General features: G+C 39.3%; 1 protein-coding gene across 3 annotated transcripts in view; it reads left to right on the top strand.

The window, feature by feature from the left end:
- LOC126351857 (prolyl endopeptidase) overlaps nucleotides 1–13,954 on the top strand; it is a 109,690-nt gene that overhangs the window by 40,521 nt on the left and 55,215 nt on the right. For all 3 annotated transcript variants that reach the window (XM_050002641.1, XM_050002639.1, XM_050002640.1), the window contains exons 4-6: nucleotides 2,111–2,298; nucleotides 7,147–7,229; nucleotides 7,358–7,500. In XM_050002641.1, coding sequence (XP_049858598.1) covers nucleotides 2,111–2,298; nucleotides 7,147–7,229; nucleotides 7,358–7,500 — 414 coding nt within the window. The remainder of the gene's footprint in view (nucleotides 1–2,110; nucleotides 2,299–7,146; nucleotides 7,230–7,357; nucleotides 7,501–13,954) is intronic.

Here is a 13,954-nt window from a genome sequence, read left to right on the forward strand (position 1 = left end):
TGTCAGTAGACCATTGTCCTTAAGGGTATTCATAATGTTCGAACACAATATATGTTCCAGAGTCCTGTTGCATATATGTGTTAATGATATGGTCCTGTAGTTTAGTGGAGTACCCCTACCACCTTTCTTGAATATTGGTATGACCTGTGCAACTTTCCAGTCTTTGAGTACAGATCTTTCATAGAGCGAACGGTTGTTTATGATTCTTACAAATGGAACTATTCTACCAGCATACTCTGAAAGAAAAGTAACTGCTGTACTGCTGTTAGTGATTGAAGTTGCTTCACTACTCAGAGGATATCTATTTCTACATTATTTATGTTTCTTGATTAGAGTTATGGAATATTTACTTTGTATTGGTGAAGGAATTTTGGAAGGCTGTGTTTCGTAACTCTGCTGTAGCAGCTCTGTTGTTGACAGTATTTAGATTGCTATTATGCAGAGAAGGCATGGTTGTCTTCACGTTGGCATACTTCATATACAACTAGAATCTCTTCGGATTTTCTGACTGCTTTTGTGATAGTTCCGTTGTGGAAGCTGTTGTAAGCATCTCACATTGAAGAGATTTTGTCCAATTAAATTTGGCATGTTTTTTCATTGTTTCTGCATCAATACTCTGACCTGTTTTGTGTACCAAGGAGGACGAGTTCCATTGCTTGTTAATTTATTTGGTATAAATCTCTCAATTGCTGCCGACACTATTTCTTTCTTTCAATTCGAACCACAACTGGTCTAAACTTTCATTGTTAATCTACTGCTAACAACAACAAACATGCTTCTAATAACTGTGTTTAGCCTATGCTTCAGGAACACAGTTAGGGAACTTTGCGAAAATTTTGGCTGACCTTATCTCTGGCCTTTGCCAGCTTTCAGTGCCTATAACAATTTGCACATCAGTGTTTTCTGTCAGTGCTTGGAGTTTTGGTACTTTCCTGACACAGCTATGACAATTTACAACTTTTACGCCAATGGTTCCTGTATCCACATTCTTTGTGTGTTCAGATTGCACTCTTTGAGTGCACAAATGAAATTATACAATTTACTCCTGCTTAGGAAATAATAAGTCACTTTCTATTTTTGAAATGGTCATCAAAGGCTGTACCTCATATATTCAGTCATCTGATTTTGGTTCCCTCAATTCTGGCTGAAAAATTAAGATGCTTTTATATCTTTGTTTGCTCATACTCCTTACTTTTTGTACACATTCAGACAATATATCTATTCTCAGTTGGTCCTGTAGTCAACTGAGTCTTATGTTAAACAATGGAAACTCCAGGCAGAAATATAACAATGCAGGAAAAGATATATTGATGCTTACTGTAAAGATGACACGCCAAGTTGCAGACAGGAACAATAAAAACTAGAATTATGGCCCAAGCTGCAGGAGTTCGCAGTTATGTGTGCGAGGTGTGCTTGCTTGTGTGAATGAGTGGTGTGTGTGTGTGCTTTTCTTTTTCCAATGAAGGATGAGGTTTAAAACTTGTCTTTTAATTGTGCTTCTCTGCAACTTAATGTCATCCTACAGTAAGAAACAATCTATCATTTCATATGTGATTGATTTTATGAGTAATGAAATGCACAAGACACAAGCAGTTGTAGCTCTTCAAAAATATAGTCTCTGCAAAGCCATTAATTTCACTGAAGCCGAACTGAAGGATTATCTGTAAGCATAGCCTAAAAAAAATCCAGATGTTTGTCAGTAATGTGAAAATGCAAATGATCTCTACTTTGTAAATGGCTTACATTGCATATTGTGGTTTCTTATTCTAGATATTACTTGATGATTATCAGACCCCACACTGGAAAAAATGAATCAATTTTATCATAGTTATTGGCCATGTATTCTGATTTTGCAGTGTTATGAAGCAGGTTTGTAAGTTTCTCTTCCATACTGGCATGTCACCTTTAATTAGTATAAACAGACTGAATAATATAGATACATACTTGTTGGTCATTGTAGTGCTCATTTTTATGAGAATCAGCTACAATGAATATGTTAATTGAAACAACTGAGCGATTATAACTTTCATAATGAAGCTTTTGCCATGTGCTCTCTCCATTACATGAATCCCAGAATGTCCAATTAGGTAAGAACTTTCTTTGGTTTCAGTGTACTGTATGTTCAAGATTCATTACACGCAGAACCTAGAGTGTTTTTAGACCCCAACACATTGTCAGAAGATGGAACAGTTGCGCTATCTCGAACACGATTTTCTGAAGATGGAGAAACATTAGCATATGGACTTAGTAGGAGTGGTTCTGACTGGATTACAATACATTTCAAAGATGTCAAAAGTGGTAAGATAATATACAATAGGACTTTAAATTTATTCTCTCTCTCTCTCTCTCTCTCTCTCTCTCTCTCTCTCGTGTGTGTGTGTGTGTGTGTGTGTGTGTGTGTGTGTGTGTGTGTGTGTCATGCTCACCTCCCCCCTTCCCCCTCAAGGAAAAAGCAGAAAATTGAGGCTGGAATGACATTTAAATTGACATAAACATTATTTTTTAAAAATATTTATTTATGTGTGTGAGTCTTCCTAAATTTGCCCACAAAATTTTATTTATTTGTCCAATATTTTCAGTTCTTTTATTCATTTTTTGAAGTTAGTGAAATACTAGATTTCCATTCCATGAACACCGAATACTACTCCCAAGTCTCAGCACTTTGGTTCATTATTTGTTTCAACCTTAAAAATCAACAGTGCTGTCAAGCAGTAGCAGTGTTAGCACTATTGTAAAAACAGGTGTTTAATTTGTTGTGCAGCGTTTACTGTTCTTTGCTAATATATTTGTTAGACTTGATTGTCTCTTGTAGAAATGTATACTGTTTTTGAGTATCTATCCACTTGTACCTGCAGTTAAATTCCAACCACATTTTGATCCAGATGAACTGCAATTTACATTTGGTAAATCCTCGTAAAAAGTAAGATATATGGGATGCATTCCCATAGTTGAAAACACAGCAAAGTTGGCTGCCTGCTCACTGCTGCCTTCCACCTGTTCATCCTATTACTTGGCCAAGCTGCTGTATATGCTCTCTGTACCACCATTTTGAAATTGTCAAATTAAACTTGCATTTGACCTCAACCACCAAAGCTTCATCTGTGAATGTTAGATGACTCTATATTTACCAACACAGATTTGGGGAAAAACTTCATCTCATAATCGGATAAAATATTGTATGTCTATAGAAAATGAAAATACAATGAACACTTTTATGTAGTCACAATGCGGAATAATTCCATTTGCATGAATTCATTTGTTTCATGTTCTTGCTAACTTGCTAAGTAAATTCCGATATACCAACCATCATAATGCTTTTTGATATGAAATCTTTGTCATTTTGCTTCTGTTGTGACAGGAAATTGTTGTTAATGACCAGCAAAAATTTTAAATGTTTGCAACAATCGTATTGCGCAAAAGGTCTTCTTGACACAGAACTTAACAACTGGTCCATGCTGAAAGGAGGTTACACAGGTGTTGTTAAAGACCTTACTTGGAATAAGAAATTGCTATTAAAGAATGACTAATCTAAGTATTACACTTACTGTATCCAAGTTTGACCTTTGGCTGTAACTGTCAGTGAAGAGGACATATGAAAAGAGAATCCAAGAGCCAAGGCATATTTTGTTTTAACCATGATTGGTAACACACAACATAGGTGGAAAAATAATAAACAAGCAAAAAAATGAGATTCTTTGTAAATAATTCAGCAGTAAAGGAGACTGCTCATCTAATAGTAGAAGCAGCGAGTTAACAGGTGGTGACCTTATTGAAGATGTCATACAGAGATGGGGATTAGTGATCATGATATCATAGTGACTATGGTCACTAAAGTTAATAAATCAGTCAAGAAGGCAAGGAGAGTGTTTCTGCTAGAAAGAGCATCTCACTTAAGAATTAGACATCATTTAGTTTCAATATCAAGGGCATACAGGAATTATGGGTAAAGTTTAAACAGATTGTAAATTGTGCTCTGGAGAAGTACGTGTCTAGTAAGTGGATTAAAGATGGGAAAGATTCACTGTGACTGTAACAACAAAATTAAGAAAATGCTGAAGGAAGCAAAAGCTGTTGCACACTCAGTTCAAAATAGAATGTGCAAATGACATGCAAAGGTTAATAAGCATGGTTTCAGAAAAAATTCTCATTTGAATCTCAGCTTGCTTTTTTCACAAAAGATAAACTGTGAATTATGGGTGAAGAGTAATGGGCTGGATTCCATATTTTCAGGTTTCCAATAAAAATTCAAAATCGGCCCAGATGCAGACTGTTAATGAAGGTACCCAGGTATGCAATTTGCTCTAAGACTTCTTAAGTGATATAGCACAGTATGTAACCTTCAATGGTGAGTGTTTGTCACAGACAAGAGTATATTTTCAAATGAATGAGATATGAAGTTTTTGTTGGAAACTGTCTGAAGTGATCAAAGTAAAACGTCATTCAGAAGACTAAAATAAATGGATTTTGTGTGGTTATTTACCACTCTCATTTGGAAGTTTGAACACCTTGAAAGATCCGAACCAAAGTGAATTAAATTGATGTGAATGTGCCACATCCATAGAAGACAACAGAAAGAAAGTGCAAAAGATGGATAGTGTTGTAGGTCCCTCAGCTAAAATAGCATACTTGTTTATGCATAAAAAGCTTGAAATTAGTAAAGTGGTGTACCTACCAGCTGCTTCCCATACTAATTTTGACAACAGACCTATCCCAAATATCACATCCTCTGACAAGATGTAGATAAAAGTTAAAGGATTTTACCATGTGTCAAACTGGTATCAATTGTAACATTCCCCGTGTTCAAATAGCAGTTTAAACAGTGGACAAATTGTGAGGAAGGAGTGCCATGGTTTTTTTTTTTTTTGGATTCATGGGGGGCTATAACACACATTAATGAAGGAATGTAGTGTCTGAAATAACTAATTGAAAAAAACAGAGATTACGTCACTAGAATGTGCTCTTATGTGAAGATAGTGGTTCATCTTATGGAGCATATTTTACAATAGAGGAATTGCATCTGTTAAGCTCCATGGTAGTTCCCTCTCCACGCTGTGGCTTTGATTTAGCCTCTAATGTCTTTGTCCTATTCACTAACTTTGCCTTGGTCGGGAAAATAGTGAAAAAGTGAGGAAGTGTGTGCCTTTATGATGCAGTGTTTCCAAGGTTTGGCCGTAATTTGTAATGAAAAAGTAATATTATCTGTGATAAAAGCATATGCCTGCCTCTAGAGAGACTATGCAGAGAAAAATAAAAATATTTTTTAAAAATGTTTCTCTATTAACAGACTTTTAAAAATCCCCTTGTAGGATGGTGTGAAGCTTACTTGTTGGGGCGTAATGTGGATTGTATGGACATTGAAAGAAGCATAACAGAGATCTGAATTCATTTATGACTTGGTAATTAGAGAGTGAGCTATTGGAAGTAAACCAAAGAAAGGAAAGAGATGCTAGATCAGGGTTGCCACAGGTTCTGGAAATCAGGGAATTTCAAACATGCCATGGAAATTAGGGAAGTATCAGGAAAAATTTGAAAAAAAAGGAATATCTCATTTTTGTCTCAGTAGATAAAATAGGTTGTTCACTGAGATGTTGTGCATCATTGCTGACTGGGTGCTGCTGAGTACATGCACTGCTTCCCTACTCCCTCTTTACTACTGCTTCTCCCCTCCTACCATTCCCCTCAGCTTGCAGTTTGTGCTGCCACCACTTCTTGCCACTAGCCTAGCAGCTGCCAACGAGAGGCAGGGAGGCATGAGGAGTTGTTTGTTTGGATCTGATTCTGAGACTGGAGATGTAGTGGCCAGAGACGTCAGTCATGTGTGCAAGAGTTGTGTGTGAGTGAATGTGTGTGCTTCCATTTTCTGACAAAAGCTACGGCTGGAAATTTAGTTGTTAGAGTGTGATTGTCTTTTCTACATGCCTGTCTACGGCTCGGCAATAACCTTTATGCTGAATTGCTACCTACCCTCATTATTATTGATTCTCAGAGTATTTGAACAAGCTATCTGTTGCTTGGATTGATCATCGTTGTGATGCTGTATGTGGCTTGTGAATAGCTGGCCACGCGAGTGGATTTCTGCAATGGTCCAAACCCACTGGCTGTTTCTGCGGGTATCTGTAATGGATTGGGCCTGCTGAAACTAAAGCTATTTGGTTCCCACTAATGTGCCGGTCGTGCCTATCAGATCTGGACTCGCCATTCTGCTGGTAGGCTGGGTCAGTTTGTGTGTGGTGTAATGCACCAAATTCTCATGGTTTATCCATGGACTCAGGACAGTGGTGCTCCTCAGCAGGCTAGAGGCCATGGGTGATGGATTTAAGGAATTGCAACTGTCTCATTGCCAGTATGTTGTACAGTGTGGTGTTTCATAGTCATTTTATTTGTTCCAGTACATTTTGGCATATAAAAGGTAATTTGTGCACTAGAAAGTGTGAACAATAAGAAGAAAATTGTCAGTCTCTGGCAGTTTGTATGCTATATACTTGTCTATTTCTTGAAATGTGTTTCGTTATATTGGAATAAAACATAATCAGTAGTCTTGATGCTTTCTCCATCTAAAAACCATTAGTTACAAAAGATGTTGATGTTAGTACTTAAGATTTTTGCTCACTTTAGGAAATGCCACCTGCTTGCAAGTTGTTTTATATATAATTCCTCATTCGCACTGTTGTTTCTTGTACTGTAGCTGCAAAGACAGATTGTCAACTTACAACTTAAATTACCCTTGATCTCAAAATTTGTCTGTGAAAAATAAGACTTGTCTGGAAATCAGGAAATATCAGGGACTTTCACTTCGGGAAATTTGTGGCAACCCTGTACTTCCATAATTTTGGTTTTATTGTTACATAAATATGAAGGAAAGATGTGCTAATGTTTTACTGTAATGAAGCATTTCATATATGGTTGAGCAAGCACCCATGCCTAATATTGTAAGCATATTTTCATGTCCTTAGAAGTCTGATAAATACTGTCAAGAACTTACAAAATTGCATATGTAACATCTGTTGATGCAGTTAGTTAACTGATTTAATCAGTTGTAACACTCTTTTTCTAATTTATATTATACTTGACTGAATTTTCTTTTAGAAGTATGTGTTTTTGCCAGAGGGTTTTATGTAAAGTGACATGTCTGCAATGTATTTCCAGGCAATGAATACCCTGAAGTGTTAGAGAAAGTTAAGTTCTCACCAATGACTTGGACTCATGATAACAAAGGAATATTTTATGGTGTACGTATAATTTTCTGTATGTAGTTAGTTAGGTTTTGTTGTTATTTGTTGTCATCCTAGATTAATGTGTTTATTTCATTCATTTCAATGTTGTTATGAATTAAGTATAAATTAAGATTTCTATTTAGCGATATCCGGACCAAGAGGGAAAAACTGATGGTTCAGAAACAGTTAGCAACCAACATCAGAAGCTCTATTACCACCTCATTGGAACTCCTCAGTCAGAAGATGTGCTTGTAGTAGAATTTCCTGATGAACCATTGTGGAGAATGTGAGTTGCATTAGCCTTTACATCTGTCCTATATTAGAGTAAGCACTCATAGCAACATACATTTGATAAATGCATTTTATACTCAGTCGATCAAAAAGTGAAAAGTTTGAGCTGAATCTAAGCTTGGAAAGCTCGCTTCTGTATGGATGAGGAGGAGGGTGAAATGTAGGAAAGTGAAATGCAATGCAAAATAAAATACATGCACATGAAGAGTTGGACATTGACATAACAAATATAACTAACAGTTTTCCGTGTTGTTGTTACAAATAATCTTTTCAGGTATTATTACAAGCAGTAAATTCAGCTTTTCTGTACACTATTTCAAATTCCATTTCTCCTGTCTTTGTAATGTTCTGTGAGCACATGTAAGGCCATTGGTAACAATAGGTGACAAAGACTATCAGTCACAGAAGTGGTGAGCAGTAAAGTGGAAATATAAATCTCTCTGGACACCAAGTAGTACAGTTTGCCACAGGCAATCAATTTCAGAACTGCCAATGAAGTATTGCAACAGGAACCTATCTGTGATCAGTGAGAACAAGATGGAATAATGAGTAGTAAACCAAAAATATGTAAAAATGAATTGTGGTATGGACTTACACAGGGCAGTAGAGCAGTAAGTGATGTCAGATGAAGTGAAAAAGGATTGTAGATGAGTTTTGCTTTGTTCATTCTTCATTGCTGATGATAAATATTTCAGTGAAATCGCTGAGCTTAACTGATGATAATCAACTTCACATGATCACTAGGCTACAGTGTGGTTAGGAAGTGTGTGCTTAGTGAAGATGAATTCTCAATATTGACGGTAGGCATATTTAAGAAGCGAAAAAGCTATTCCTGTGTTTCAGAAATAATAGTTCGTACTTTGGGGAGGGAGGGGATGTGTTTTTGCAAGAAGGGGCAATACCACATATTCCAGGTTGTGAGGGACCAGACTATCATGATGATATTTGAGATCTGATGAAGATGAAGGGGAACTATAAGAGATTTGAATACTCACTCATCCCATTGCCTTCGCTCTCTCCTTGCCCTTTCCCATTTACGTGTCCCCCCCCCCCCCCCTTCATTTCTCATCTCAATCCTCTCCTCCTACCCCACAAAAACCTCTCCACAATCCTATCCTGTCCGGCCCTGCAGCCATCGCCATTCCTAACCCTGTCTGCCCTCCTAACACCCTTCCTTCAACTTCCCCTGTACCTACTCTTGCACTTGGACTCAGTCCTGCCCATTTACCCACTCCTACCCCTTTAACCATTTGCGTGCTCTGCTCCCCAGGAACCACATCCAGGGAAATTATTTTGGATTGCTTCTCAAGATTTCCAAAGTGATGTGCAGTTTCTGAGAGTGTGTTTGCTGTGCATGCAAATGTCTCAAGGTTTAGCCGTTGATAGCTTATTTGCTGATGCTTGGTATTGTCAGTGGTATATAAAGATGTGATTGCTGCAATCGGATTGAAATCCTGTATTGGTTTTCTATAGCAGTGGTTGAACTATTTGTATAGTGAATTAAATAGTGCAATGAAATCTGCTCAAAGTTAGATACTGTGCATTACATTTCTGGAAGTGGAAGTGTGGTTGAGCTGTTCCCTAGCTGTCACGTGGCTTGATATCACCTGCGCTGGTGGTTGGCGAGAGCCAAATCTGAGAGAGAATCGATTTAGCAGACTGTTTTTTGTATTAAATTGTTATAATCTTGTTGATTGTTTATTTGCTGAACAAGTGTGAATTTAGTTACGCTGTCACCTTGTGGGGGTCTGTATTTGCCTTCAGTATTTTTGTGGTGTTTGCTATTAATTGTGTATGGGATACAAGGCTGTATATTTATTAAAGTTGTTGCTATGTGTTATGTACAAGGTGCACATTTTATGGATGGTAACCATCTTACAAACATTTAAAACACACATTCCTGTTGCCCTACTGACAAAATAATTCAAAGAAGATAGAAACAAAAGAAGGGGTTACAAATAAATGTACAAAATGAAGAATATACATAATCAATGCAACAACATGGACAAAATTAAAAATGATCAAAAGCACATGCACAAAAATTCCAAACTAATGGAAAAATAAGAGTAAATGCAAGAGATAATTTGATGATTAAAATGGCATGACAAAAGGTTAGAAATTTTTAAAATAATTATATTTAAATCAGTTAATTGAATAAAAATAATCACCAGTCAGTTCGAAAAGTATTTAAAAATAGAAAATTTTGAAGCCCTGAAAGGGATTCGAACCCACAAATTTCTGCATGACAGGCTTGTACACTAACCACTATATGCTACAGTGCCACTAGATGCACAGCTGTCAATATTAAGGCTCTAGGACTTCACTCAAAATTGTAGTTTTTTCTTTTTTTCAATTACTTGGAAATGAGGGCCTACCATGATAAATGGGTGCAGGGTGAGAGACCAGGGACCTTAACCTGCATCACTGTATAGATAGTTTCAAAAAGTTTATCACACCTTTGTGGATGCTTTGCCAGTAAGATAATACTCAGCTATCATCCCTGGTACAGTAATTGGCACCAGCCGTAGTGTAAGCCCCCAAAATTTTCAGTTTACAGTGGAGATTTAACTCCTTTATAATGAAATGAGCACTAACCAGATCAAAACTGACATTGTGATACAAGCATATGTTGGTATCCTTTGTAGTAATCAGTACTCTAGGCTACTTTACCACTGAAGGGCTTACAATGATTTTTGCTGTATGATTGTCATTTGAGAGCTCAGGACAGTGGATAAGCTCAACACAGACATGTTCATTGTTCCTTGGATACAATGCAAGAGAACAACTCAAAACATGCACCTGTGTGTACAGTTAACAGAACTGCCTGGTGCAAGCAGTGTGGACGTCATTCCTTTGAACCAATAAATACACCACAACAGTGTGAAAGTCAAACTGGTCAACATGTGGTGACAGCTTGAATAAATGTACAGCCATGTGTCCTGTGCACAGTTGTTACTAAACACCTTGCAAATAGTGAAGACAATTATAGACCAGCACAAAACAATGTAATTAAATACACACACACACACTACGTGATCAAAAGTATCCAAACACCTGGCTGAAAATGACTTAAAAGTTTGTGGCACCCTCAGTTGGTAATGCTGGAATTCAATATGGTGTTGGCCCACCCTTGGCCATTTTTGTACCATCACTGCTGCTTTCAACATCAAGGTTGTGTACTAAACTTCCATGCTAAGTCACAACAAGTGTCACACTCCTGCACACTTCAGTAACAGAAAATGGCTGACAAGTAGAAAGCAACTGCATTGCATTTGTGAACTGGCCATACTTGGGGAACTGTAATGGGAAGGAAGCAAGCAAGCAAGCAAGCAAGCAAGCAAGCCTGTATAGTACAAATAGTGGTGCCTTAGTTCAGAATGTGTTAAATGTGTGAGTATTACTCATACTCTCTGGAACAAATTAAAAATGAATGGGAAACGATGCATCGCCTTCATCAGTGATTACTGAAATTGTGTAAAGTTGTTGACATTGGCATGATTTTTAGTAAAGAATCCAATTTTAAAATCTCAGTGGATTTTTCAAATTTTTTAGAATATTCAGCATCAGTAATCTAGTGCCTTAATACATTGTACGAGGCTATTCCAGGAAGCAAGGTTACAAGAATTTCTTGAAGTAAAAGAAATGTATTTATTTTAATAAAATTTGCATGTGTTGTTGTATAGGTGTTGCATTATTTTTTGCTGTGTCTCACACATCTCCCACCTTTTTCTGTCAGTTTTTCAATTTGATTTTCACCTCATCATTGGAAAAGTGTTTTTTTGAGGTGTTCCTTGAGTTTAGTGAACAGATTATAGTTACTAGTTGCAAGATCGGGGCTGTGAGAGGAGTGGTGTAGAACATCCCAGCCCAAAGAACTCAACTCGTGTGTTGCACAAATGGTGTGCGGAGACATATTCTCACGAGGGAGGCTGACTCCCATTGTCAGTGTCCCATGAAATTTTATTTTTGTGTGGCTCTGCAAAGTTTCTTCATGGTCTTAAAATATCTGGCCACATTTATTGTAGCACCTCTTGCCAAATGAGCATAACCACTTCTCTGTCACAAAACACTGACACCACGATTTTCCTCACTGTTTGCTTAGTTTTGAATTTTTTGACTGAAGGAGAATGAGTGGTGTCACTGCATTGATTGTCGTTCACTCTCTGGAGTATGGTGATAAGTCGAAGTTTCATCTCCTGTCACTATAGAATTGAGAAAAGCCTCACCTTCAGTCTCAAAACGGTCACGAAATTTGCAAGTGAAGTGGCACTGATTCTGTTCCTTTTTGTGTGCTTCCATAAGCACCTTGGGCACCCATTGTGTACACAACTTGAGAATTTAGTCGATCACTTAATATTTCATGAACAGTTCATGAAATATTTGGATAAACTGCAAGCAGATAAATTTCGAATGACGATCAGAGAGGTGGTGATCTTCAATTTTTTACACCTCGTCATCGGTTACAACAGACAGCATCTCACATCCGTCTTCATCATGAATTTCCTTCCTTCCAGAATTGAAATTCTGTACCCATTTCATCACATCCTCTCTATAAACTAAAACAATTTGCTGATGAATATCAGCAGTGTTCATGCCCTTAGCATTTAGGTAGTGCGTCACAGTGCTCACTTGGCATGAGCCTGTATGAGACTGCTCATTTCTAATAGACGAGCTACTAATGGTTGGGAGTGCCTGTTCCTTCAGGAGTGTTCGTTCCTTCCACTAGCTTCCTGCTACACAGCAGTGGTACCAACATTCCCCATGGCCATGCCATGCTAAAGCTACATGCCTTGAAACATTAGTTTTTGGGTAACACTCGTATTTCCAGCCCAGGATGAGTCAAGTCACCTGAATAAATACATGACAGAATATGACTGATAGAATACACAGTGCTTAGCTCAGGAAGATGTATTAGGCAATCGCAAAACATAAATCAACATGGAATTTAGCAGCCATGCATACAGCACTAAAAGTTGAGGTGGGCTGCCACAGTACAACTGCATGATCTTTGTCTAATTGGAGATTGTGCCACCTCTGTAATCAGTATCACGTATGGCAATCTTCTCCCCCCATCTGTCATTCTCACCAGCCCCCCATATCTCTGTCTCATCTGCCCCACCATTGTCTCTGGGTCAGCCTGGTCTGCGGCCCCTGCCCCCCCTCCCCCTCCCCCTGCGGGTTCCGGGGTAAGAATAGGCCCGCGGTATTCCTGCCTGTCGTAAGAGGCGACTAAAAGGAGTCTCCCAAGTTTCGGCCTTATGTGATGGTCCCCACTTGGGTTTGACCTGCCATTTTCAAAATTTCCGTTGTTAGTGCGTGCCATTTGGGGAAGGACGCCTTACGTGGTGTTTTTCTATTGGTCCATCATGCACCTCCATCTTGCATGCTATCTATTGTCGTGTGGAGGGATTTACACCCCATGTCTTCTGGGTTGCCTCCTCGTCTTGTGCGCAATCCCCTTCTTAGCGCCCACGATAACTGTGGACCCTTTAAACACCTAAAATCCAGCACGGTAGCCAGTCCGTTGTGGTGGGGTCGTCATGTACCCTCTTGGTGGTGGTCCCCTGACCACGCAGGGATCACACTACAGATGCCAGAGCTGTTTCCTCCCCATGCATGCCAAGGAGTATGTGCCCATCTTGTCTGCGGCACGGGGACTCCGGGCAATGGGACATCGGCCAGGTACCCGTTGCTTTGGCTGGGTGGCGCCCTTGGGGAGAGCCCTCGTTCGGAGTAGGTGGCATCTGGGCGGATGTGGCGCAATGAAGCGCAATAAATCTCACCAAGCTGGTGGTCGCACTGCCACCAGCGTCTCTAAGTGAGGCAGAATTGAATTCGATGCTGCACAATATGACCCTCAGTCGTTCCCCTCGTTGGCTGCGCCATGGGAGGGACGCAGATCTAGTGCCAAGCAGGAGCCTTATGTACCACAATACCTTGTCTGCAGCAGGACTGATGGTGACTCCTTTCTTTCGACAAAGCCTATGTTTTTTGTGGAACACCTGGAGGATAAGTTTGGGGAAGTGGTGGGGTTGTCTAAAATGAGGAATGGGTCCATCCTCCTCAAGACGTCCTCCCCAGCCCAGTCACGGGCGTTGCTCTTGTGTGATAAGCTGGGAGACGTCCCTGTTACCGTCACTCCCCACAGTAGCTTAAATATGGTCCAGGGGATTATTTACCATCGCAACCTCTTGTTACAGTCCGATGTCGAGCTGAGAGCTGACTTGGAACGACGTGGTGTGCATTTTGTCAGTCGTGTGCACAGAGGACCCAAGACCAACTGGGTGGCCACCGGTGCCTTTATCTTGGCCTTCGAGGGTGCTGTATTGCCTGAGAAGGTCAAGGTAATGGTTTACCGTTGTGACGTCAAGCCATACGTCCCTCCCCCGATGCGGTGCTTCCAGTGCTGGAAGTTTGGGCATATGTCCTCCCGTTGCCCATCCAGCGCC

Source organism: Schistocerca gregaria, chromosome 1 (assembly GCF_023897955.1).
Source record: "Schistocerca gregaria isolate iqSchGreg1 chromosome 1, iqSchGreg1.2, whole genome shotgun sequence".
NCBI classification, from domain to species: Eukaryota; Metazoa; Arthropoda; class Insecta; order Orthoptera; family Acrididae; genus Schistocerca; species Schistocerca gregaria.